Source organism: Lolium perenne, chromosome 6, assembly GCF_019359855.2.
Source record: "Lolium perenne isolate Kyuss_39 chromosome 6, Kyuss_2.0, whole genome shotgun sequence".
In the NCBI taxonomy this organism is placed as follows: domain Eukaryota; kingdom Viridiplantae; phylum Streptophyta; class Magnoliopsida; order Poales; family Poaceae; genus Lolium; species Lolium perenne.
In genome coordinates this window covers 11,104,770-11,132,459 of record NC_067249.2, presented here as the reverse complement: position 1 = coordinate 11,132,459, position 27,690 = coordinate 11,104,770, and the positions used below count along the sequence as shown (strand labels likewise).

Below are 27,690 nucleotides of genomic sequence, written 5' to 3'. Positions count from 1 at the left end.
ACAGAAGTGCAACATAGGAAGGGGATTCCAATGTTTAGTCCCACCTTGCTAAGCCAAGAGGATGGAGACCACCTTATAAGGGGGGCTTTTTGTTGTCTCCTAGATAGTAGTAGAAGCACATGGAGCACACTTGAATAGCGCGTGCGCTCGCGTGAATATTCGCGACTTAAGACTTTGGACGCTTGACGACGGCGCGGCTCGCTCCCAAATTATATCTACTTTCCTTTTACCGCGAAATTTGCTTCCCTCCAAAGGTAACGTTTTTGCACGTCCATTAGAATTTCATTAAGCTGAATCGTTTGGACCATGCATATCTGCTCTGTGTGTCATCTTCCACGCAAATTTCTATTATATATCATGTGTGTTCATGTATATAGGCCGGACCGTCGACGGCGGCAATGACGAGATGGCAAATCTACCGAAGACGCTATGTGTCTACCGAAAGGACGCTTCTAGCTGCAAAAATAACCAGTTTTGCTACGGTTGTTTGACGAGTGTTTATTTTGCTTCACGTACACATATCAATATTTGGCGCAAATTTCATCCACATAAATCATCTAGCTTGCCTTAGTGCTCATATATCAACCATACTTTTTTTTACATTCTCTAGCCGTCGCAATTGTTCCGTCTAAAAATACACCACATGCATAATTTTTTAATCTCCACCGTTAATATCAGTATGTCGGTCAGATTATTTAAATTAGTCCATTTGGAAGAACGTGGTGGCTTTTTTTATCCCTATATTGCTTTTCTCATATATGTGCCACCATATCCTTGCCTAGTATCACTCGTATGCCGTGACACGCATAAAAGTATTACTAAAAGTAGACACGATCAGCTTTGGAGTTTTTCTTCTCACAGATTACTTTGTAGTCAGCTTCGTGTATCTATATCTCTATTTGGCGCAGATTTCATCCACATAAATCATCTAGCTTGCCTAGGTGCACGTATAGCATCCATACTCTATTTCTCAACGTACTGCAGCAACCGGACTCGTTTGTTAGAGGTCGCATTTGTTCCTTTACGTAACATACTCTTTATTTATATATTTTAAATCTCCAGACACCTTTAATATATACAAAATTAGCCAAGAGAAAACAAATTTATTTCCTGAAAATTTGAATTTCCACGATTGTACAGTCTTATGTTTTTCTATTCCTATTAAAAAAGGAAAATCTATGTGCCCTCCTACGTAAAATTCAAATTTGCACAACCGCATGTATGCGTATATATTTTAGTCTTGAGAATCAAAGATGTCCTAACTAAGTGTCAATATATAGTGTGTAAGATCAAATTATGTGTGTACTCATTGAACTCATCCGGCTGATATATGCCATTTATATATACTATGCATGCAGTGCTTCAGTCTGATATATGCTTTTCAGTTCCTCATGCATGGCTGCGTGAAGCCCTAGTCTGATACGGTTTAGAAAAAGAAAAAAAAATGTAAGAGATAGAGCTGGCCTTTCTTACGTAAAGCATCCAGACTTTTTTTGTACCGGTTAACCCTAGCAAAATAGATAATTGTAGAAAGTGTGTGAACCTTCGTAGCAATAATGCTACTATAAATTGCTCAAAATAGTTTGCTATATTTCATGAGAAATAAAGCTAAATAAATCAAAAAAAGACACAGGTAACAATTTTGTCAACCGACCAAAGAAGAAAAAGATAACTGAGCTGTTATTGAACTCTTCAAAGCACAACAAAGTATATTCTAGCTACCATATATATGAAAAATAAAAGGATCAGAGCTACTTAGGAAATGCCAAGATAAGCAGGACGGTTTATCTTGAGTTCTTGACCCATACTTACAAAATTGGTATAGACAACATTACACAAGAACACAAGATTAAAGTTCTATTTAGAATAATGAAACGCCACTATGCTAGCGGCACAAATACAGCTATTAATTAATTTCATCAATTAGCCAAAGAAAAAAGATATAACTAAGCCATTAGTAAACACTCCAAAGCACACTAAACATATCGTAGCAACGAACCACCCAGAATAAGAGGATTCAGGCCACACACTCCTGCAATGTAAAGAAGAGCACTTACGGCCGACCTATATAGAAATTTGCGAACGGATGATACGAGCTCTCGAAGAAGTTTCCATGGATTTCCCTGTGCTTCATTGACTCGAGCTGTACTATGTACAGAGCGTTCCTTATTCCGTGAGGAGCCGACATAACAATGGCACCGGCATCCTCGGCGTACCCCCTAATGAATGTATCCCTGTCCGCCATCCGAGTCGGTAAACCAAGGATCTTGTCCATGTGGAGCGTCTTCCGCAGCACCCACATGAGAGCACCATGAGATCCAACCTCGCGGTCATAGATCTGCAAGGTAGGGTAAGACAACACGGCGAGGCCCAGCTGAGTGCCATCCTTTCCCCGGATGATCCTGCTGCAGCCGATGTTGATGTTGGCGATGGGAGGCTTGTCGATGATGGTTAGGTTCTGGGTACCAAAATCGAAGTGGAGTATGGAGCCCAGAGGCTCGGCCAGCCACCAGTAGAGGCCATTGCCGACGAGGGTGCACGGGAGACGGCCAACGAGGCATGGTTCCGGGCGGTCAGGCGCCGCAACGAGGTCACCCCACTCGCCGGTCTCAGAGGAGTAGACGCGGGCGGCAACCTTTCCCTCGCCCCCATCGCCCCAGAAGCCGACCAGCACCACCCGAAATTTACTCGAGTGTCCTGCTCCTTCGTCCTCCCAGACCGCGGCTCCGTTGGCAGTGCAGATGTTGTTGAGAAAATCCAGCGGGAAGGCGATGACGCGGCGGTCGCCCGAGACGGGGTCGAAGACGAGGAGCTCGCGCCGGGTGAGGTTGATGACGAGGACGCGGCCGTGGCGGCACTCAAGCACGTCCCAGTGGTCCACAGTGGCACTGCCGTCGGCGCCGACCTTGAGTGAGAATCTCTTGGGAGGGATGCGGTCTGGAACGTCGAGGGCGGGGATGAAGCGGAGCGTCCTGGCGTACTTCTCGTAGACGCCGAAGATCGGGGCGTGGCGGTGGTGGTCGACGACGCGGCAGCGGAACGCGGCGGAGTTGACGAGGCGACCCCAGAGCTTGCAGGTGAGGGATGCGTGCATGAACGAGGATGGCAGGGGTGGCAGGCGGCAGAGTATCTCGGTGAGGACGTCCTCGTCGTCGAGCGGTGGCGGCGGCCAAATCTGTCCGGCGTCGCTCATATGGGACGGCGACTTTGTTTTTTTGGAAGGGAACCCCGGGAAGAGGTGGTATCGGGTGGTTACATCGTCTGCCACCGGCTTTGGCACGGCGGGGCGGCCGGAGCGGGGGTGGAGCAGGTCGGCGAAGTTACGGAGACCGCTGGTGTCGCTCATATCGGAGTGTGGTCAGTGGTTTGCCGGTTTGGAGGTTTTGAATCGGAATATTGGGGAGGCCGGGAAGTGATAGATACGGCAATATATCGCCGGCCGGCCTCCCGATTCTCCTGCCAATCGTCCGCTAGAACAAAAACCTTGTGGCGATCATGATCGGTCCCGGTCTCCCGATCCGATGCCCAAAAGTCTCCTTTTTCCCCGTAGACGACCCTTATAATTACATACTGTACTATACCAAGTAAAATACGAAACCGAGTCATGTACGTAACGTACCACGCACTAAGCATGCTTTCTATCGGTTTTGCCTATTTGCATGTGACTTTCTTCCGTTCATTGTTTGCTTGCAGTAACACAAGTTGTTATATGGGCAACATGCACATTGTTAGAGTTATATGTACAATTTAGGTAATCTAGTATAGAGATAGATCTCGTGTCTTGTCTTGCACTCCAAAATGATTCTTGTACGCCTATATATACTTGTCCATGACGCGCAATAATACAACCATCATATTCCGTCAATCTCTCTCCCTCTCTATCGTTCTACATGGTATCAGAGCGGCGCGATCTTTGACCTAGCCGCCTACAAGCTTCCGCGCCGTCCCCGGGAAGGTCAATCTTCATAACCTACTCCGGGGGCCGCGCAACCTATATGAGGGTTCGTCCGCCGATCGGTTGGTCGGCTGCTCTTAGTCTTCTTTTTTCCGATCTGTAGATCGGTTTTCTTTTTTGTCCGCCGGTCGCTCAACCGACGTGTTCTTTTTTGGTTTACCGATTATAGATCGGATTAAGTCGTCCACCGCCACCGTCGCCACGCGCCTCTACTCCGACATCGGCATCGACGATCTACACCGTGCCCGTGTGCCTGTCTCTGTCGTCACGGTGCTTGCCTCGGCAGGCCGCCGTGGCCTCGGCGCGTCTCTCGGAGGTGCTCACAGGGGTAGGGTGTGCGTGCATTCATAGGGATGAGTGTATGTACATATGTGCGAGCATCTGCGTCCACAGCGCAGATCCCCCTCCGCCGCCACCCTGGGCGTCGCCAGGCAAAGCCTGTGCGGCGTGGCGGCGGTTTCCCTCGGTCGCGGATCAAGGCGGCGCGGCGGCGGCTACCTTCTTCCATGCGATGGTGGAGCGGGGTGGGTGGCTACCTAGGCGGAGCAGCTTTGGCCGACGACGATGACGCGGCGTGGCGGCGCGGATGTCGGGCCCGATCAAGGCCCGTTTGGGGCTGGGCGGGTGGTGACGTCTGCACAACGTCTCCCTCTTCTACATCGACGGCTCGCGGTGGTTCCCCTCGGCCACTTCCGCATCCCTGAGGACGCCCAGGGCAGCGGCTCTGGCCACGGTGGCGGTGGTCTTTTCCTTCGCCGGAGGAGGTCGGCCGGTTTGCGACGAGTCGGGTTGCGTGGCTTCCGGTGAAAACCGAGCTTCGACCAAGGTCTTGGCGGGCGATGGCGGCATCACGCGTCGCTCCTTTCCTGAAGGCATCGTCAATGCAGTCTGCGGTTTCTCACTCGTGCTGCTCCGGGGGAAACCCTAGGTCCGAGTCTCCCGGATTGGACGATGGCGGCGCGTCCTGCGTCGTTCTACCTCTTGGGGCATCGTTTTTGGAGCAGCTGCTGGATGTTGGCGGACTTCGGTGGAGTGGTGTTCATCTACCACATTGTTGGCGCTGAGTCTCAGTGGCATGGTGTTGCAGGGTATCGACGACAGATGCGGGATGATGTATACGTGCAGGAGGGTGGAGCCGTCTGGCGTCATGGTGGCATCGACGGCAGGTCTTGCAAGGTTAATGCGTTGATCTCTCTTGAAGATGGAGTCGAGGAAGACGGCGGGAGCAACTCCTGTGGCGTGTGCGTTGGCGTGCGCTGAGAGTCTGCTTGACTGGATGTGTTTCTCACATGCTATTGGGCGGTCTGAGAAGGCATTTAGTTTTAGATGATTTGAGTTGGTGTATTGTCACCCTCTTCATCCCACTGTAGGTATAGCAAGGTTGCTTCGAGTTTGATCTTTTGTATTTTTTCTTGTAAGGTTTCGTGAATAATCTAATAAAAAAAGCCGTGTGCATCCTTTGGATGCAGAAGCTGGGGCGATATTTCCCCATTTCGAAAAAAAATCTGCGTCTGTATTGTGTTTCGCAAAAAAAGTCCAACACACACATATACACGGTAAAATAAGAAACCGAACCATGTACGTATCACGCCCTAGCTCTTCTTACCCGCACGCGACCCTTATACCCATATACCAAGTAAACTATATGAAACCGAGCACATACGTAACGCACCCTATCATGTTTTCTATCGGTTTTGCCTATATATGCATGTGACATTCTTCCGTTCATTGTTGGCTTGTAGTAACACGGGTGTTATATTGGCAATATGCACAGCAGGTCGTATCAATGTCATTTAGGATAAATAGATAATTGCTCAGTTTAAGGAGAAAAAATTGAAACAAGAGGATTGTCTTCTCTTAGGCCTTCGTTCGGTTTGAGCCAAATTCCCTCGGTTTGAGGTGTATTATTGAGGATTTGAGGGGTATTATATCGTACCTAAGTCAAATCCACCTTTCTACCGATGAGGCGCTAACTGATTTTTTTTTTTTTTTTTTTTTTTTTTTTTTGCAAAATCCCACTAGTCCACATTCTAATTCTTGCAACAAGCACCGCTCGGTCACTTTAACTTGTTTGACGGTGTTGCTGACAAGGAAGGTCCACGCTAAGGTGGCAAGTGTGTAACAATTTAGGGAGACACACGTGTCATTCGCGAGTCGTTAATAAAATATCAATCAATTGATCAAATTGTGAAAGAAAGCTAGATCCTACAAATCGTAGCTATAGGTTCGCCATAGATATGGAATCAATTGAGAATCTCATAAGAATGGTGAATTTTTTCAGCGGTGTATACTGAAGGTAGACTATCTTGTAGTACTACAAAAAAAATGGACTAACATTGTGTTTATTTGGAAAAACGATAAATTTTATCTATGATTAAAATTTTGCTTGTGCAGTTTCACTCTTGGAGACAATGCAGTATCTAATCTACTATCATGGATCTAGAAAATACTAACTAGTAATATACGTGCCTGGGATCCCCCAGATGAACAGGTAGTGACGCGCAACAGCCGCGCTCGGCCTGCGCCATCACGGTGACCGACGTTCGGGCGACGCATCTGGCTCCATCTGAGGGGCGGCTGCTGGTCATGCCCTAGCGTTGGCCGGCGGTGGGGATCAAGCAAGGCGAATTGGAAATCTGGGTGTGTTCGGTTTGGGAATGGGGTGGAATGGAATGGAATCATTCCATTCCACTGGCACGGAACCGTTCCATCCCTGTGTTCGGGTTGGACAATTTTTTTGTCACGGAATGGTTCCATCCTTGTGTTCGGTTTTGGAATGAGATGAGAATGGAATGGAATGGGTGAGATAATCACCCGATTAATTATTCTAAACTCGATTAATTATTTGCTAAACTTGATTAAGTAGTGCTAAACTTGATTAATTATTGCTAAACTTGGTTAATTATTGCTAAACTTAATTAATCAGCGTGTGACAGTCACCCGTTCCACCTCGTCCGGCCGAATCGGAGGAACCACTTCATTCCGGATCTAGAGGGAATATTCCATTTGGAGGAACCACTTCATTCCATTCCAGTTTGCAACCGAACACAGGAACGGGCTCTGGGTGCTGAACGGTTCCATTCCGTTCCACCCCATCCCCAAACCGAACACACCCAATGGTAAGGTACAGGCTTACGGTCGTACTGCATATGAAATACTTCATCTTGTCTAATTCCTGTAAGAAAAACGTCATCTTGTCTGCTTCCATGTTGGTGAACAACGATAATCTAAAGACGGCAATTCAAACTTCCAAAGTAGAAATAGGAAATGAATTGCATATTTGAACAGAAAATACGTAAGTGGCAAAAAATTACAAAACTTACTACAGTGATACACATGGGATGAATATATTCTTTTTTTCAAACATGGCATAAGAGCGAAACACCACCAGCTTAATTAAATCATTATACCAAGAAATAATCACTGTCCATATATATATCAGGTGTAGAGCAAGCATATGATAATCGTCTGATCGAGTCCAATGGTGCATTTGGCCTCGCCTGATTTCAGAGATCTTCAGAAAAAACTTCTGGAACTATATTCCTAAAAACAGCAGAACCTTATTTTATTGTTTGAAACTTCCATGGAAAAGCGTATAATTATTTTATCTAGACTTATGAAAATTTAAGTCGGTAAAATAAAAGCATTGGAAAAGGAATGTGTGACATAATTCATACTCACACTTTGTACCAATTAACAACAAACATATGCACCAACACGACATGGTGAATTCGTTGGAATGCAGAACACGGCGACTCTGTCTGTAGGGGAGCCAACAACGCCTCACAAATAGTCGGTCGACTTATAGGCAGTGTATCTTTCGCATGGGAGACAACATTGCGGGACCATATTGCTCCTTGGCCTGTCGCGCATGCGTCGTTCCCTCTGCAGTGGATCCATCGGCATCGTTCCCTCCACACTCGGGTTCAGTTGCAGTTCTGCCCGTAAGGAACTACAACAGGACAGAGCTTTGGTAACACAGTTTTGTGTTACTACAGGACCAAATCAGTGTTACAAGGCCATGTTGTAACACATCTTTAAATGTGTTCCATTAGACCGTGTTACTAACAGGCGTCCACTGTCACACATAATAATTGTTACTATATGCTAAATATTGTGTTACAATTATGTTGTAGTAACATGTGTTCTACGTGTTACAACATATACTAGTAACACATTTTTGTAACTATAGGAACACACGTAGTAACATGTTCGTTGATGTCAAACATTGGCAGTAACAAATTTTCCCACATATAGTAACACAATTGGTAACAGTTAGTTTTGGCTACAGTAACACAATTAGTAACATAATATTCAAAATATTGTAATACTATGATTGATGGTTGTCAAAACATAGAAACAAATTTAATTTGTGTAACTATTGTAACACCATCGGTATCAATATTATATTAGTATCACAACCTAATTAATGTATTTATTTTTTATTAATTGACCAAAAAATAGGAACCTATTAAAGCAATATCTATTCTTTAAATAAAAACCATTGCACGTGATTAATAAATTAATGGAAAATAAATTAGTAACTCACAACTTGAAGATAACATACAAAGTGAAGCACACCACCTTCAAAAATCGAAAAGATCAAAATATTACAAATATTACACCATAGCATTTGCATCAATTTGGACTAAAGAAAGACATATTTGTAAATACTATTACATTTTTTCAATCCATAAATGTTAACTACAATTATTGGTACATGCAAATTTAAAACATTGTCTTCTTGATCCAGCCTCTACGGAGAATTCAACTCGAACGCAACTCGAACCCATGTACTTTTTGCAAATCTGCAAAATAAAATCTGACGTAATAGTTATGATTAAATGTGCACAAATATGATTCTGTTAACCAGAAGGCTAAGAAACTAGGATCTCGAAGCAAAATCATCACCAACATTTTTGCAGGTACTAAGTTCCATGATTAACGCGTCACTTTTCACAACAGGATCATCTATGCGCATTGAAGACAACACTATGATAAGAGTTGAGTCATTCCCATTTACATACTTGTGCAGAAGAATGCAATTCATTTTGTGAAGTAGTCAAGAGCAAACAAAGTAACATGTGGATGAGATTAGTGATAGTTATGCATTTGTTATATTTTAAAATAAAGGCAACAGAAAAAGATAACAATACTTCAACGACATACCTTGTTGGTGTGGTGGCCCACCAATTTTCATATGACTACCTTCAATTCTTTCTACTCCTTACTGCCTAAAGCCCCGCACGATGACATAACCTATCACATGCATTTTAGCGGGAAAAGATAAGTTAAAGTGTATTGTTTACTGAAAGTACTACAATAAATCAAACCAATGAAGAGAATAAGTCTTCTTCTGTACATTTGACGCTTACCTTTATTAGTGGAGATACTATGGAATGCTCCACTTATATTACTAACAGTGACAAAGCAGCTCAAGGCTCGGAAATGGGATTTTAAGGCCAGTTAAATTTTGAGATCCAGCAGCAACAATCAAGCAATGAGCATTATGTTCTAGTGTTAAGGAACTGTATATCAGACTACCACAACACCAATGTTTATTAGTTTAAAATTTTGGGACTATAAGTCTGTAATCCATAAATTACAGCCCCTAGAAGCAAGAGCTTCCAGTTTGTATGAGACAAATGTGCGATTTGCAGTATAGTCTCGATGGGCATGGATTTATAAGGCATGAACTCATACTGCACTATGAGCAAAATCTGATATACGACACTTAAAGCTGAGGAGAAAATTAGGGAACTGCCTGCTGGTCCAGAACCTACACTTAGCATTCAGTTATTTGATATGAAAAACAGTGGTTAATCTTGTCCAAAAATAAAGTGATTGGGGCAGATCTTGTAAAACAACACACAATGCTCATGGAATGTAAAGTAATCAGTCGCAACATTTTGTGGGCGAACAATGTTCAAAGTTTCATAATGGATTCATCCAAACAAACTTAAATAAATTTCAGTTTTATGTTGTTGGTTGTTGACTGTCCAAAAATAGTTATTAAATATTTAAGAGGGATTTTTTCCTTACAAACTTGAAGACTTGGCAAGTTAACAATTCATCAAACATCTGTAGTCCATTGTAAAACTAAGGAATATTGCATTTAAAATGGAAGAATTGGACCTAGGCAGACAAAAGGTTACCTTTTTTTTTGTATAAACGCTGTTTGTTTGTATAAAGGTTACCAAGGTTACCTTGATGTGCTCTGGGCAGAGCAACGCAACAGAGTTGATTTCTTCCACACCAAAATTATTGACGGAGAAGTCTAGGACTCTAGGTTGGCCGCTTTGCATCTCGTAGATTTCCTCTGGCTGTTCATAGCTATCTCGTTTGCCACCTCCGTCAATCGTAACAGCCCTCGCGATGGCCTCCGGCAACTGGTTGCGCGCCCCGCCGCGCGTTTGCATGTTACGCCTCGACATGAAAGAACCATACATGACCAACAGGAAATACCTGCCTCTGCAGTTTTCACACGAAACATACGATTGATTGGAGAATCGGCAAATATCAAAGCCTCTGCAGCAGACATACCGGATTTTTTAGGTCTGGCCATCGGCGATGGACCAGCGCGATATGCCGAGATGGATCTGATTCCAAACTGCGTACGTGACATCACGGGTACCAGCGACTCAACCTGGGCAGACGGCACTGACGAGGGCGCTGATGGACGGGCGACACGATGAAGCGCGCTGAAGGGCAGAGCATTGGATGTATCGACGAGGGCGATAGGATTATGGAGCAGGTGGACGATGAAGGGCGGCGGCGATCTGAAATTAGACTTGAGATCTAATTTATCGGGATTGGGGTTAGATAAGTGGAGGGAAATTTTAGCGGGATTATTTTCGAGAGCTTTGGCAAATGGGATAAAACAAATTAGTACCAGTTGGTACCATGGACACGTTTATGCGTTGAGAAATAATATTCGCTGAACTGTGGGCCTGTAATACATGTGGACCCTTTAACGCTTCACAGATAGGTACGATCTCATACAACATGGAGTAACCTTGGTTGGGTATTTTCTTTTCAAGTCTAAAATAATTTTGAAAGGAAAATCAACAAGATGAATAAAAACACCGCTTGGATGCCTTACATTAGAGCCTGTCAACATGATGTAAAACAAATATTTTGCTCCCTCTAATACATAATAATTGTTAGGTTAGATCCACAATAAGTGTTAGGCCTTTAGTTTAAACTTGGACAAAATTAAACTAAAATTCCAACTCTTATTTTGGATCAGAGGGTGTACAAAAAACTGAGTTTTAGGGCATGAAAGGCTAAACCCATTTCTCCGGGAGATATCCTATCCTCATTTGGTGATGCAATTTCTTTTGTCACCCCCATAGTTTAGGCTCTTATGCTACATTTGCAGCACAAAAGGGTCGCCCAAAAATAAATCGTCCACCCCACATGAAGGTCAAATGCCAAGCTGAAAGTGCTGTCCCATTTCCCTGACCCCGCTCCACCCTTGCTTGGCCTTTCATGCAGCATTGGATGGCCACCACATTTCCCCTCTACAAAGGCGATTCCCGATCCACCGTCGAGCCTAACCGGTCGATTCCGGCCGGTCGGCGCTTATCCCTATGTGTAAGTTAATGGTGACATATACATACAATTGATTTTAATTTTTCTATTTCAACTATAGTTAGCTCACAACACTATGGATGAACACATTATTATGTGTTATTCGCACTCAAGTTTGTAACACACTCCGGATAACATATATATGCCTGTTACTAAGTCAACACACTTGTATCACATTTTCTCCCACACATGTTTGTATGTTACAGTGTTGATATCTCTGTAACATAATTTTGGACCTCATATAGTTTGTGTTACTGTCGGTTGTTGGCACACAAATTATGTGTTACTTTAATTTTACATGTAACACATTTTACAATGTGTTACATAATTGTGTTACCAAAGCTCTATTCTGTTGTACTGGGCCTGTGATAAACTACAGCTCCTTGCAAACCATGGAGATCAGGAGATAGATGACACAGTTGTGGTGGTGAATTGGTGATGGTACGTAGATGGCCCTATGTCCTTCGGCCCTCTCCTTCACTCGTGATTATCTCGTTCAGGATGGTGTCGAGCAAGCCCCCGCATAGCGCCCACATGCCTGCTTCCAGGTAGCATTTTGTCCCATCCACCGTCAGGTTGGACGCGATGGTAGCTGAAGCGACATATGCGATTCCCCGAACCACCGCCCCCACACGGTCACGCACAGTCTTCGCGCCACCGTCTTGAGCCGCCACCATTCACATTTTAGGTTCTCAATGCTATAAATGCAACAATCGAATAACAAAAAGGAAACAAGAACAAAGAGAGTTAAAAACTAGGGGGCTAGCCACAAAAGGAGTGGGGCGACCCCCCCCCCCGGCACCCCCAGGGCGTTGGGCACGTTGTGTGCTAACTTTAGAATGCGGTGCGCTTCGGTCCTATCCTCCGGCGAGAGGCTTCGCTTAGCTTTTTAGAAGTTAGCCTTCTTATGAATTTGGATCATAATATAACAAACTCCATCTTGAGATAATTCTTTTCTTATAACATGAACTTCAATAACCTCTTGAACAACAAATAAAACACTTGTTGACCTCAACAACCACTTGAGTTAAATAGTTATACTAACCAAGTTTGAGCTTCACTTGCTGGCGTCAATAGCCAGTTGGACTAAACAGTTATACCAACCAAGCTCGAGCAAAGCTCAAACTTAGCAACATGAACTAAATTTATCGTCACATCAGCAGGATTATTTTGCATACCTTCAGTTTACCTTGTGCAACAATGTCACTAAGATAATGGTACTTTACATCGATATGCTTTGTCCTCTCACAAAACATTCGATATTTAGTAAGGTATTGGCACATTGACTCGCAAAACAAATTAATGCGATGGGGAGTTCCACAAATTCCTTTTGCAGTGAAGGGGACCGAGTACTACGGCCAGATTGGTATTGCCCGTAGCCCCGTATTTTGATTTGTTTTAGCGAAATAGCACACGATCGTAAAAAAATTCGTGGAATACGCGCACGTCGCGCGATGGACGCCACATACCCACGGCGCACTGCCGCGTCCATTCCGTTGAGGCCCTTTTTTTTTTGCGATCGTTCCGTTGAGGCCTCCGCTCCGTTCCATTCCCGTGTTCCACACCACTCCGCCGTCACCCCAGCTACCCTCCATCCGCCGCTCGCCGCCGAGCCCTGACTCCCGCCGCCGTTTCTGGATGAGATCGGGCCGCCCGCCTCTTTCCTCTGTCCGATCCGCACCTCCTCCCTGTGCCTGTGGTCGCGGTCTTCGCCGTGACACCATCTGCCACAAGCTCGGCTCCAGAGTCTGCAGGAGAGAGAGCGCGGCGGAGCTCCTCCTGCACCGGCGGCTTCCTTCACCGCCGGATCCGATCCCCTCCATCCCAGCTCCTTCACGAGGTCCTCCGCCGCCTTGTTTCATTGCGGTTTCTCCTCACGATTTCACCTAACCCCCCGCCCGATCCACGGAATCGAGAGGAGAGGAGCGCCCGCTCCGGCCGTCCTCCCCGCGCGCCAACGCCACTCTGCAAACATCAACCTACGCGCTGATCCATGTCAGTGGACGACCCGATGCGCAGCTACCCGACGATCTGCTTGCCTCCGACGATCTGCCTCGCCGCGTCCCGCTGCGTATGCAAGATGCATGGCGCACCGTCGTAGACTCCCGCCGGCTGCTCACGGACATCCTGCCGCACTCGCTAGCCGGCATGTTTATCCACACCGGCGACCAGACGCTCCCGAAGTACTTCTCACTCACGCCACCCACCGAGATCGCCGCGCCGTCCTCCACTACTTGGATACCCAGGACGGCGAATGCATGATGATAGCGCAACACTGCAACGGCCCCCTCTTGCTCGGCGACGAAGAGGCGAGGGTGCTTAATCCAGCCACGCGAGAGTGGGCGCGCTTACCTCCTCCCCCCGCTCATGTGCACCCCAGGCATGGAGGACATGTGTGATGTCGAGCGTTGGCTGCGTTGCATGGATTGCTATGAACAATACTTTGTGTTTGATCCTACCGAGTCGCCATGCTATGAGGTCTTATTAGTCAGGAGTGTTCCTTGGATTCCATGGCTTGGTAGCTCCCATTTGGTGGCCCCTCACATAAGAAAGAGAATGGCTACCGTCGACATTCGTCTCGCTTGTCCTCTCATCGAGGACAAATCATCAGTGGGAGGAGAGGCCTTTTGTTCATGAAGGGGAGGCGGCACGGACCATTGGCTATATGTTGGAGGCTTTCCCATCCAAGCACCCCTGGCAGTATGATTTCATCATGAGGCACTTGGTATTCGCATCTTAGATGCCACCTTATTTCGGTTCTGTTTTGATATAGCCAGTTGTTAGTCTAACTTTACTAATGCTTTAATTTCTGCAGAATAATATTCTCAAGTCAAAAGTACCAAGCAATTGAGCTGCCAGAGAGTATTAATTCGGCAGAATTGGTTTTGCCTTTGTTTAGGAAAATCAGAGAACGGGGTGTATTGTGCACTCTGTAATGGTCATGATGCCATGGACTTCAGATTTGGTACCTTGATGAAGCACGTGATTAGATACACTGGATGTTGAGGTGTGACGTCAATCTTCATGCTCTTCTAGCAAATTTCTCCTGGGAACACAGCGATAGTCCTTCTACCCTACAATGTGCTAACTGCGATGAAGATGACAGAAGCAACGCCACAGGTATTGAAGATGGGTCGGAACAGAGCCATTTCAGATACTCTCTTGGATTTCATCCGAAGGAAAAAGGTTGTCTTCTTTGATACACCATTCAAAAGGGTAGTGGCCTATCATTTTGATAGCTCCAAGATCGAAGACTTGGGCTGCTTACCCATGGGACCTGAGGACTACATATATTTGTCTTTTCCATACACACCATTGGAGGATAAGAGAGTTTTCAAGGAACAAGTAGCTTAACTAAAATACCCTCTGGATTAACAGCATGTTTAAGAAGTTCATGTTATTTAGGAACAAAAGGTATGGATTTGTATGTGAAAGATGATCATGATATAGCATGGCTTTATTCATGCCAAGGAAACAGAGCTATAGATTGGTGAAGTCTTAGATCGTAAGGAGGTCATATATATTCTCTGGTGCATTGCTTACAATGCTGCACTTACTCTCGTCAAATATGAATGATATCAGTTAAAGCAAAAAAAAATCATTTTTATCAGGGCATTACTTCTGTCCTTTATAATAATATATCATAGAAGAGAAATTTGTAGTCATGTCATCTGTACAGTGTGCATAAGGTTCATGTGACTTGGACCAGTCGAGATTGAACAGAATAGATGGACTAGGACTACCCAATGTGAAACATACAGAGTTCAAATTTGTTACCTACCTACCACTCTCGTTAGGAGAATCAGATTGTTTCAGATAAATATTTGCTGTTGCAAACTAAGGTTGCAGCTGCAGCTTCCACAAATGCACTAGTGCCCAAGACGTCACTAAACAAGTTCATGTATGTATTTTACATGCATCACACATGTAACTCTCGCTCTATGTGTATATGTGAGGTTCTTTCCTCAGTCATTACATCTCTCTCCCAATTATGTATTTACATCATCATCATATTTGGAGTTTGCTAATAAGATCAAGGAGGAAACCAAAGTATCAGGCTCGTGGTTGTTTTACAGGTCATGTAGCAACTCGAATTTCTACCCCTGGTTCACCAAGTCGGACAAGATCTCGAGGATGTCGACACATGCCATGGTGATAGTAGACAAATAGTACTAGAGCAACAACGCAACCTTCCATGCACGATGTATTAGGATTGTTCACTCCGAGGCAAACAAACAACTCCTAATTGGAATGAACGAAGTGGCCGGGCTTAAGGGGTAGCTGTACTGTTAGGGTATTTGTTGGCACACTTGTATGTTACTTTATAATATCCTGCACGTTGCTGCGGAAAATTGTTGAAATAAATTTATCAAGAAACATGGATGTACTATAAGCATAATTGGGTGAATAAAAAGTTTGTCCATGAGGTGATCCTAACACATCCATGAAAATATAATTACCATGACAAATAAGAAAGGAGAACGATTCCAACTTTGGCTCTGAGTGCAATGTCCGTGAGAAAGCTTGAGGATCTTGTTTTTCGTAGAGCATTCAAAATTGAAGTTGATTTACTGCCTGCAACATGTGCTATAACAGCTGGAACATCTAGTTGAAGTTGATGCTTGCCTTAGATATGTAATAAACACTTCATTTTGTGTTCTTCCATGTTGGCGAACAACGATAATGTAAAGACGGTAATTCAAACTTATTTAGCAATTAGCCATGCCAAATAGAAATAGGAAAGAAATTGCATATTTGAACAGAAAATACACAAATAGCGAAAAATTACAAAACTTACTACAATGGTTTTTTTTATAATGGGTGCTTTTATTACTCATAACCACCAATTACACCCGTCCTCTGCATAACCAAGATGCACACAGCCATCCAAGTCCAAGGAACCAAAAGTTCTAAAAGGATAAAAAAGACGTTGTACAGATCCATGATAAGCAACTGTGCAAACGCCTAGGTAGCCAGAGGCGACTCGATCCGTAGATTATGCTGTCACCCATGTTGGGAAAAAGTATCCCTCGCCGTAGCCTCCAACTGTTTACATACCTCCATAAACAGGTCGTGATTCACCACTTTCTGTAGAGCAGACCACGAACGAAGAGTACCGGTACATCTGTAGATAACCTGCAAGAGGGAATAATTCTTATCATTAATAACCTTGTCATTTCTACACGGCCAAAACGACCATACAACAACAAGCGTTCCCACCCTAATAAGCGTTCTAAACCTGTGAGGGATCGATACCATGAAGCCAATTCCCAAAGATATTGGCTACATTAGTCGGAGGATACAGATCTGTAGCTACTTGGATGCATGACCATATAGACCTAGCAAAACGGTATTGGAAGAATAAGTGTTTAATTGTCTCATCGTGTTGACAGAACACACACTGTCTACTTCCATGCCAATTACGTTTAACAAGATTATCTTTGGTTAGGATCACCCCTCGACGTAAGTACCAACAAAAAAAACTTAGTTTTAAGTGGTACTTTCATCTTCCAAATTTTCTTGTTATTATCGACTAGAATATCAGGATGTATAATCGCATTGTATAATAAACTTACTGAATTTTTTTTCCATTGGATGTAAGTTCCAACGAAATTTATCGGTGCCTTCCGAAAGGTGAATGGATTCCAAACGAATAAGTAAGGCATTCCACGCAACCAATCTCGGACTTACTACAGTGATACACATAGGAGAAATATATTACTTTTCTGAAACATGGCAGAAGAGCGAACCACCAGCTTAAATCGTTATACCAAGAAATAACTACAGCCCATACATCAGGTGTAGAGCAATCGTATGATAATCGTCTGAGTCCAATGGTGCATTTGACCTCGCGTAGATTTCAGAGATCTTCAGAAAACCTTCTGGAAGTATACTCCCTGAAAACATCATAACCTTATTTTATTGTTTGAATCTTTTTTTGGAAAAGTGTATAAGAAATGTTGATCTAGACTTATAACAATATAAGTCGGTAAAATAAAAGCATCGGAAAAAGAATGTGTGACATAATTCATAATCTCACTTTGTACCAATTAACAAAAAACATATGCACCAACATGGCACGGCAACTTCATCGGAATGCAGAACACGGCGACTCTGTCCGTAGGGACGCCAACGACGCCTGACAAATAGCATGTCAGATCATCATGGGTGTATCTTTCACATGGGAGACAACATTGCGGGACCACACTTCTCGTCAGCTCGTCGCGCCGTGCGGCGTTCTCTTTGCAGGGGAGCCATTGGTACTGTTCTGCCTATAAGGAAACCTGCGACAAATTACAGCTCCTCGCAGACCATGGAGATCAAGAGATCCTAGAGAAAGATGACAGAGTTGTGGTGGTGAATTGGTGATGATATGTAGATGGCCCAAAGTCCTTCGGCCCTCTACTTCAATCCTAATTACCTCGTTCACGGTGGTCGAGCAAGCCACCGTACAGCGCCCCCACGGCCCCACGCCTGCTTCCAGGTGGCCTTTGGTGATGTCCACCGTTATCTTCGAAGCAAGGGTTGCCGATGCCACGAACGCAATCCCCCGAGCCGCCACCCCAACAAGGTCACGCACAATCTTCGCACCACCGTCTTGATCCACTGCTATTCAACTGCTCTGGATTAGCTTATAAACCTACAAGAGGTATATGTAGACTATGGCAACGGTCCATGCCGCGGGGAGGGGGGGCAACCCCCCCCCCCCCCCCCCCGGCACACCGAGGCGTCTGATAACATTGGGACTCGAAGTGCAGAGTATGTAGTTAGGAAGAGATTTTCCCCACAAGGGTGACTCAAGGGCAGGGACGGAGCCAGGGGGGTGCTGGCCAGGGCCATGGCCCCCCCTAATGATGGAAAAAATTCTAAAACCCCCTTGTATTGTGTAGAAAAATGTAGAAAGAAGATCTAAATTCACCCATATGGCCCCCTCCAAGCAAAAAAGTTGTTCATTTGGCCCCCCTCGAATTTAATTCCTGGCTCCGTCCCTGCTCAAGGGTTATATCGAACTCTCGGGGAATTGGCCAAAAAGCTGTCTCTCCTCCTCTTCTTCTAGCAATTCTGCAAAGTAAAATAAAACCTTGTGTCCCCAACTTCACCGTGTGGTTATCAAGCACAAGGTTTCGTATTAGTAATAGTAAATAAAAGTAGTAAGTAAAGTAAAGTAAACAAAACAAATAAAGTAAACTAAGTAAATGCTGATTATTTTTGGGGTTTTGTGTGCAAATAAGATAAGTAAATATTTTTGGTATTTTTGGATTAAAATAATGCAGCAAATAGAGAGTAAGATAATTACAATAAAAAGGTGTTTCTTATCATAAATTTGACCGGGGTTCATGGGTTCACTTGGCTATTCTCTCTTTTAAGTTGTAGTGTGAACAATAACAATTCATCAATATAATTCATCAATAAGATATTCAGAGTTTTATGATTCCAAATTTAGAGGGTAGTTACTTTAGTTACGAAATCACAAACATAGAAACTATGATTTCAACATGTATTGTTCTTGATCACAAATCTTAATATGGATAATCAAAAAAACGAGGGAGGGATCTGAGATTTGTTTAAATTTAAATGTATCTGCAGTAGTGCGGTGCCACCGTGTAAATCACAAAATCCCCGGAATTCAAGACATGACACGATAAACCTCCGAGAACCACCCGCGATTCTCCCCGGTCGCCGGCGCCGCCCTCGACTCCGGCGATTCCTCCGGCAGGATGCCGTCCCCGTCCCTCCTCCTCCCGCTCCACCTGCCGCCACTCCCCCCGCGCTTCGCCTCCTCCCGGTACCCACCCCGCTTCCTCAGAGCCCCACCACAGCCGACCCCCGCGCCTCGCCTCGCCCTCCCCCGTCTCCGCCTACCCGCCGTGGCGGCTCGCGCCAGCGGCGGAAGAGAAACCCGAGTCGCGGAGGGAGACGGCAGGCGCGTCATCCCCATCGCGCGGTGCTACGAGGCGGGCCTCGCGCGGCTCGAGGTCACCGGCGCCGCGCGGCGGGAGCAGGCGGTCGCGGCCGCGGCGGCGGCCGACGGCGGCGTGGCGGCGGAGGCGCACCTAGGCGCTGGATCCGAGGCCATGGTCATGGAGGCCTTCCTCCCTGGTCCTGGCGGCGCCGCGTCCACTCGACTGGTGAGCGCTTCCACCTCCGCCTCCACCTAGCTTAGTACGCTTTGCAGTGCTAAACTGTACTACCAGTTCGGATTGATTTTGTTGGATGTGGTTATGCTTCACTAATATAGGAAACGCTCGTTTGAATATTAACAGCATTCCAGTACTTTAGATCATAGAAAACATGCTCACACATCGTGAAACAGTTGGAGAAACTAAATTACGCATGTAGATTCCGCAACTGGGCAAGGCATTCACGATGCAATAGAGATAAGTGTGCAATCTGGGGTTGGTGTTTGCACCGTTTTATTGTGTTTATCAAAGAAGAAACTCGCTAGTTTGTCTGTACGCGCCAAAGATGATAAGATTCGTTACTTTGGCCCGATTTTCTTTCTTCATTTTTTCTTGAGGAAGTTTTGCTGATTTGTAGATTTTGCAAGCCAAGGAAGTTCAAGAGAAGGCCAGCAAGATAAAGAAAGACTATGGCGATGATTTCTTCTCGGAAAACGAACCTGATTCCGACAGTATTTTGGCTATGGCCCTTAAGCAAGTTGTAATGGAGAAGCTCGCAAACTTTCGTCTAGAAGTCTTCTCTCCAGGTTCAGGGAGAGATTTAGAAGATTGGAGCAAACCCCGAAAGGTGTACATTGGGTCTTGAATTCTTGATACTGGATTCTTTTTGGTTGTTTACCTGTTGCTAATTTGTGAATCCGTACCAGGTTCCTGTGGATTTTAGCATTAGTTCATCAGATGGAAAACTTCTATCTGCTCTTGCTGAAGCCATCTTCTCATGTGTCATTGAGGATACCGAAAAGAATTACCTCGGGGGCACTGCTGGTTTGTTTCAAATCCGGAAGCCAAACTGCTCATCCGATTCCACTGTTTGTATACACCGAATTGCCGAGGCAGAAGTAGCAAATAATGCTAGGAGATGCTTGGAGAGATTTGATCTTGCTAAGTCTTCTCATGAAGTGGGCAAACCAAAGAGTGCATGGTGGCCAGCCCCAAAATACGGAAGCTTGGAGGAGATTGGGGGTCCTGATTTTGTTCTTTGGGCTCATGAGTTCATCCCTTCTTATAAACTGCAAATTAATGCCGCAGCATTCAAGAATACAGAGCTTAAAGGCTGTCATGAGTTAACAAATAATAGGCGGGAAGTTCTTGTATCCCACTTCCAACTGGTACATGGCTACTCTCTACCCGTGCTTTCTGTAGGCATATTTTCTTTGATCATTCTTATCCATTTAAGTTTTCTCTTCCTGTAGGCGGAACTAGGGAATGTTCTTGACATGTATTTTGAAGATCAATTCACATTACCTGGCAAAACTTTTCATTCCCACTGGAATGCAGAACCATCAAAGATTAGAAAGAACAATGTATGCTGGTACTTTATATTAGTAGAAGCTTCCTCACAAAAATGTTTGTTATTTCTCGTTGCCAACATTGTTTCTTTGAGTGCAGGGTTATCTGAACAAGCTCTTTGCTTTTCTGGCTGGTAGCTCTGTTATTCTTATTGTTGGTGTCCTTGCTCAGTTATTCTGGCCTCAGTCTCTTAAAGACAAAAGTTTGTTCATGGGTAGTTCATGCTCCTCCTCACCACAAAGATATTGTTCTGATGTCCATTCTCTGGATAATAGTGAGGTATGCTTATTCCTTGTAACTTTCTTGCTCTTCCTAGGGAAAATTTTGTTTTTAGGCCTAATTTTCTTTGTGTCAGCTTTTGTTTTCTGGGGTTTATGCATGATATGCCCATAGCACTTTCACAGACACTGAGTCATCAGGATTTCCCTATAGTATTTCAAATGACTAATATTCTAAAATGAAATGCTTCTACTTTAATTACTTGGCGTTATTCTGACAGGGGACATTTATTTGCTGCAACTTGCATATAATAACTAATAACCACTCACTACAAAAGAGGGAGTCTCTAAATTGAAGGTGCTAAAGTAAGTCTACATGATTTATTGAAAAGTCATCTCTTAAGACGCTGTTGCTTTGTGATGGATGTTCTGTTTTGTTCGCGTTGGCAATTGTCATGTAGCTTGTATACTTTTGTAACTACTACCCTTGTGCAATGTCCATCAGAACTACTTACTGTGTATAATTAAGGGCATATCTGATGACAAAATCATTACACTCCAAGAACTATTCAGCTCTCTAGAATTTAGTGTTCTGTCTGTGGCTCTGAAACCACTGATAGTATGTCTACAATAGTTTTATCGAAAAAAAGTCTAGAATAGTGGCACTTATCACAATATTTTAACGTTAAATATGTTTGCAACAAGGAAAAATATAGTTGTACTTTTAAAGATACTGTAGCCTGTACAAACTTCACACCAAGTTCTGTATTGCAAGTGCTCACTCCGAAAGTACTCCTTTCACTGCTCTTTCTTCAAATAAATATCGAACAGGTTGAACTAGCATATTTGTATTGCCATGTGTTTCTTAGTAAGACCAAACTGTTTATGCTGCATAACTGGATAGCAAAATACTGCTTTTTTTTTCTATATCAGGTGTTATATAATACTCCCTCTTCTAATTTGCTCCTCCTGGGCAGGTACGAGGTTATTGCGTATCTGTTGTCAAGAAAATAAAAGATTCATGTGGTTGCCCTGGAGATATAGTGGTTGATGAAAATATTGGAGCTTGGGTTGGAGAACTGCCTGACTGCTTCAAGGCCATCAATCTTGGCGAGTATGCAGCTTCTGATGATGCTCGGGATTCCCGTACTGTTAGCCAAGAAACTGAGAACTTATTGGTGTCAAGTCCCACTGAGACGACTTCTCATCTTGAACAAAAGGATAATACCCGGGAAAGTCTGCAGAATATTGCTAGTTTTCAGGTAATTCCCTGATTCATAAAATGTATGCTGCAGCAGATGAAGTTTATTTTTTTGTTATGATGGTGTATAATATGATATCTTGCAACTGAAGTTTGATATTTATTTTACAATATATTGAAAAATTTCTTTGGAAATTTGAAAAATATCCATATGATTTCAGTCATGAATTGATATCACGCCATTTCTTAATCCTATGCTTGTCAATCAATTGTTTGGCGTGCTCGCTGAAGCAGAATACATTTGTTTTGCTGTCTTAAGTTATTCTAATGCAATTTATTAATTTAGTTCCTGTTATTCTTCAGATCAGTTCTCCACTTATCTTATGCTAGCAGTGTATGCATGAATGTAACTTACTAGTATAATTTAGAGTACTCATTTTTCATGTGTCTAGTTGGTTATTTGATCCGGACTCACGAGAAGGAGACTACATTTCTTTACTGTTTGCTTAGCTGGTGTATTCTTATTGATACTTCAGTGCAATTGGATTTTATCCTTAGTTATCATAAAACAAATTGTAAACTACTCTGTTAAATCTCTTAAACAAGTTGTACTTCCAGTGTTTGTTAACTTTTTTTACTTATCATAAATCAAATGATATGTTTTCATTCTCTTGGATCAAATGATATGTCACTTTATTCATCTATTTGTAGGTGGTGATGTCAGAACAAGGTAAACTAGTGGGTTTTCAGCCAACCAGTCGCTTAGCTGTGAGCCATTGGGCAAATAACCCGTTAGCAGCACTGCTGTACGAGGGGCGGAAGCTTTCTCCAGGTATTACGATTGTCCCAAGGACTTATTCTCACTGGAGTATTTATAATTGCATTTATGCTATATATATTTTTTCCTGTCTAATACTTTCAAATGGACATTGTCAGCCTTTCTGGAGCCTAGGCTTAAACTATGCTGTCCTGCTAAGGTTGTCCCAATTGAATTACTGATGTCGGTAAATTCAGAACCTTTTTTTGCTTTGGCGAGGCCTGTTCAAGATCCATGCTAATGGAGGTACCTTACCTATTTTATTTATCCTCCTGTTCTTTTTGGCATAGCAATTTTATTTCCTACACATAGAGTAAAATTGGTAGTGCTCTATTTACCCAAAATGCTGTAGTTGCTGGCATAATCACTATTGCATAGATAACAGTTCAGCTGCTGTTGGGTGTTAAAAACAACTATCACTCAGAGTTCTATAGATCCTTGATGTTCTAAGCATGGCTCTACTTCTATCGATCCACATACACAAGTTAAGCTATAACTGAGAAAATACATATTGTCAGGGCCATATTTTGTTATGCCTCTGCAAACAGTTTCATTTCTGACAAGTTACCAACTGTAATATTTGGCCATCTTAAATAAAAATGGTGCAAAGTCTCGCAGTCACACACTCACAATCATGGAATAAGGAGTATACTAGAAAATGATATGGCCAACCTGTTCTATTAAACTGCAATGGAATATGCATTACAATAAATAAAATGCTAGACTCAATATTTGTGGGATGTAGACTCGAATTCACAATCTTGATCTACGCATAAATTTCTCCAATTGAATTCATAATCACTTGATCTGTGATAATTTGGTTCATTCTCTCTGTTTGGTGGACTGCATCCCAGTACATGTACTTGCTGGGATCTGGGCATGTTAATCGGCCTCTGCATGTTTGCCCAACTTCAATTACCCCTGTTCCACAGCAGCCTCTTGATGTGTCTGTCAACCCTGGTGTTCATAAGAAAACATTGTCATAGGATGCAACCACCGCACACATTTTTTTTTCTCTGCGCAATTAAAAGAGACTGAATTGTATCACAACTTACCATAGGTAACAGGGTCTATGGTCGCCATGCTTACGATTGGATAAACATCAATAAACGTAGCTCTGGTATCTCGTTGGTTCTTCAGAAAACGTACCACTTCGTCTAGCCTTCTGTTAAACGAAGCTGCCATTGAGTTCATGTTTTCGTGGCATTTTTCTGCACCGGTGCCTAGCAAAGTTCTGACAAGTGGTAAACACCCAACTGGGGGCACTCCAACAAATACAAATCTTCTTCCTCCAAGTGCTCTCATTACCTGTGTAATATATCAGGTCGTTAAGTTGCAGCACTGAGTTAGCATACAAAATGTAGCATCGCTATTATCTGACAAATGCCTACCTGGGTATAGTTAGCGACCCGTGTTATCAATAGGTTCTCATATGACGGCCAACTATCTGATCGTGAACGGTTTGTGGCAAGGTAGTGAGAGAACACATCAGTTGTTCCAGCACTTATGACGAATGTAGCCCTCCTGACAAGTTGTTCTGCTCTTCTTGGTCCTACTAGTCGTTGGAGATTTCTCTTGTAACGCCACAGGTCCTCGACTTGGTTGGAAAATGATAGTGTATTCTATCATGAAAAATAAACAAAACACAGTTGCTAGTCAGTACCTAGTACCAACCCTTAATAATTGAAATAGCTTGCATTAGTAACTAGCAATAACCAACTTGTTTTGTTAGCATATTTTAACCACTACTTTTTGGTTGATCTTTTTATCATGCTTTTGACAAGGTGAGTGAAACTTTGCCCACATCTCAAATACAGAATGCAATAGACTTGCCTGACTAAGTTCTCTGATGGGGAAAAAAATGTTGCAGGTTATATTGCTGACATACCGATATCCTGGCAGTCGCATCGTCATATCCGGAGCCTGCTGATGCAAAACTCACACCCCTTCTGAGTTGCCTTGGCCTCAACCTTGGCTCACGGAAACCTGGAATGGTCCTCCCTATACCTAGCTTCTCCGCTGCACAGCCACAAAGCTGCACGTAAATATATCATACCGAACAACAGTGAACATCACTAACCTTCTGACCAAAAACACCACCCATTTAGCTGCACAGAGTCTCCACCATCATTTGCTTGCAACTCAAACCATAATTCCTCTGCACGGTTTGCTTTGAAACCCAGTTTTGCATTGTGCATGCCTGATTTTACCCGTGCAGTGAAACAGATACAAGGAAAAGCAGAGTGTGTGTCTGTACCGAGTATGTCGGTGATGAGCCGGCCATTGCTGAACCGACCAGTGGGCCTTCCGCCGAGGAAGCTGGCGCCGTATGGCAGGAAGTTGGCCCTCATCACCGTCTGCAGCCGGTTGTTGTTCCCGGGGTCCACCGTCGAGTCCCCGAACACCAGCATGGTCGTCCAGCCGGTGGCGCTGTAGTTGAGTGCCCTTCCAGGAGCCGGCGTTGGTGGCAGCGGCAGCGGCACCGCAGCCCACCCCGGTTCCTGCGGTGGCACCACTGTCCTTGGCGGCGTCGGCTCCTTCGGAGGCAACGGCGCTGGCCTCTGGTGAGGTGGATCCGGCGTTTCAGGCTCCACTGGATCGTCCTGCCTTGGCGGCAGGTGTGCACGCCTGGGGCGAGGCGGTGGTGGCGCTGCTGGTGCTGGCGTCTCAGGTTCCGGCGGTGGTGGCTGGGAACCTGGCAGCGGAGCCACCGGAGCATCGGATTCCTCCGGCGGGGGTGGCGACGGCAACAGTGGAAGCCCAGGCCAGGACGGGTTGTCCTCCTGCTCATCCGGTGGTGACGGCTGGCTGTACCTCGGTGCGTCGTCGTCCTGCTCGTCTGGTGGCGGCAGCGCCGTGGACTGTGTGGCTACCGCCTTCCCCAGGGATGGCTGCCATGCGATGAGGAGCAATGCCACCGCGAGCACCGCCGCCAGTCTCCTCATGGATCGACCTTGTGCCAGCCTGGTATGTAGTGTGCTAGCTTGGCAAGGAGCAAGTGTGCGCAGCCATTGATGCGTGTGCATATATATGCTCCCTGACTGGGAGCTCTGCTCAGTTGAGCAGATCAGTGTGTGGTTTCCAAGACAGCTTGGTGCTATGTAGGTGAGAAGTTGAATAGTTTAATTTGCGGCTGCTTTGTGTGACATGATTAGTTTTCAAAAGCATCGCCTGAATGTAACTTGTGTGAATTTTTAAACCAGTGAGATGGCTCACTTGTCACTGTCGCAGAAACTTCTGTAGACGATGTACTGTGATGAGTGCACTGTTCATATTTGATGGACATTATAAGTTTATACCATGCAGATTGAGCACCAGTTATTTTATTTATTTAGTCATGATGAATAATGTACATGAAAACTGAGAAGTTTCTTTACTCGAGAGAAATGATGCACATGAAAAGGGTGCATTTGCTTGTCCGGATGGAAGGGGAGAAAATAATCTGTAGACAAAATTGTTATCTAGACAAAAGACGAAATTATTCTACTAAATAAAATGTGAAATAAGAAAGCGCATCTACCGATGAGAGCTTGGAAGATGCAGAAAACACTTCTTATATCCTTGACCTTTTCATCTATATCTGTATTTTCCAGGACAAAAGACGAAATAAACTAGTCATTCTGCCTAATCCTCTGGTATATATATGCTACTGTATAATTAAGGAAAACAAATCAAAGAACAAGAGATGCAATGATACCAAAAAAGTAGAAGAGAGGAAGGCATGGGATGGATGTGCTTGGGTTGCTTGGAAAATACATTAGTGCTACCCAGCGCAACCCTATATATGAAAAAAATAAATCAGTAATACAAAAAATAATTAATTTTTTTCTGGAATCAAAGATGATCATGTATTATATTCGTATAAGAAGATTCACCATGGAATGACTTTTCTTGTTCTTTGGGGGCAAAGAGACAAGCTTGAAATGCCACATATATAATTACTATTCATGCTATATTTGCCATAAATTTGTATTTTTTTACCTGAGGTCGACGGAAATCATTTCCTAGCCAAATATTTTTATACGAGGTCAATACTTGATCATCTTTGATTCCCCGGAAAATCAGATTTTTTTCAACTTTACTTGAAGTTACTGTACTAATTTTTTTGGCGCATATAAGGTGCGCCGACACTCCAGAGGCAAAAATTTCCATCCGGAAAATACATTAATGCGCCCGGGTACCAGTGTCTTAGGTTTCTTATGTTATCCGGGCCAATTGGTATTACTGTTGTGGAAGCTGCAGCTACAGCCCTAATTTGCAACGGGCCAATTTTATCTTTAAAAAACCTTAATTCTTCTCCTGATATGATGAGAGTAGTTGCTAGGTAACATAGATACATTTGATGTCTGAACATATGTTTCAAATTGAGAGTTGTTTCTCTTCTATAATCTATTCATATAAAGGGATGAAGTAACATGCTGGCGACAAATGTAGAA

General features: G+C 44.0%; 3 protein-coding genes across 6 annotated transcripts; 1 reads left to right on the top strand and 2 right to left on the bottom strand.

Moving 5' to 3' along the window:
* Positions 1 to 2,053: 2,053 nt before the first annotated feature.
* On the bottom strand, positions 2,054 to 3,346 carry LOC127310794 (uncharacterized). Its single transcript, XM_051341432.1, has one exon. The coding sequence runs from the start codon at positions 3,344 to 3,346 to the stop codon at positions 2,054 to 2,056; it is 1,293 nt and encodes a 430-aa protein (XP_051197392.1).
* A 15,815-nt stretch (positions 3,347 to 19,161) lies between these two features.
* Positions 19,162 to 27,507, top strand: LOC127308895 (uncharacterized). 4 transcript variants are annotated; one of them, XM_051339801.2, is made up of 9 exons: positions 19,162 to 19,677; positions 20,087 to 20,296; positions 20,376 to 20,837; positions 20,922 to 21,032; positions 21,118 to 21,297; positions 22,214 to 22,498; positions 23,149 to 23,269; positions 23,374 to 23,500; positions 26,848 to 27,507. In XM_051339801.2, the coding sequence occupies exons 1-8, from the start codon at positions 19,267 to 19,269 to the stop codon at positions 23,493 to 23,495; spliced, it is 1,902 nt and encodes a 633-aa protein (XP_051195761.1). In that variant the 5' UTR covers positions 19,162 to 19,266; the 3' UTR covers positions 23,496 to 23,500; positions 26,848 to 27,507. The 4 variants fall into 4 exon arrangements, with proteins under 4 accessions (XP_051195761.1, XP_051195759.1, XP_051195758.1 ...); XM_051339799.1 differs by lacking the exon at positions 26,848 to 27,507 and adding an exon at positions 25,473 to 26,580; XM_051339798.1 differs by lacking the exon at positions 26,848 to 27,507 and adding an exon at positions 25,125 to 26,580.
* Positions 23,926 to 26,199, bottom strand: LOC127308896 (GDSL esterase/lipase At5g45950). Its single transcript, XM_051339803.2, has 5 exons — positions 25,512 to 26,199; positions 25,143 to 25,273; positions 24,646 to 24,876; positions 24,310 to 24,562; positions 23,926 to 24,211 (listed from the first exon to the last, which is right to left on the bottom strand). Exons 1-5 carry the CDS (start codon positions 26,197 to 26,199, stop codon positions 24,021 to 24,023), a joined length of 1,494 nt encoding a protein of 497 aa, XP_051195763.1. The 3' UTR covers positions 23,926 to 24,020.
* Positions 27,508 to 27,690: the final 183 nt, after the last annotated feature.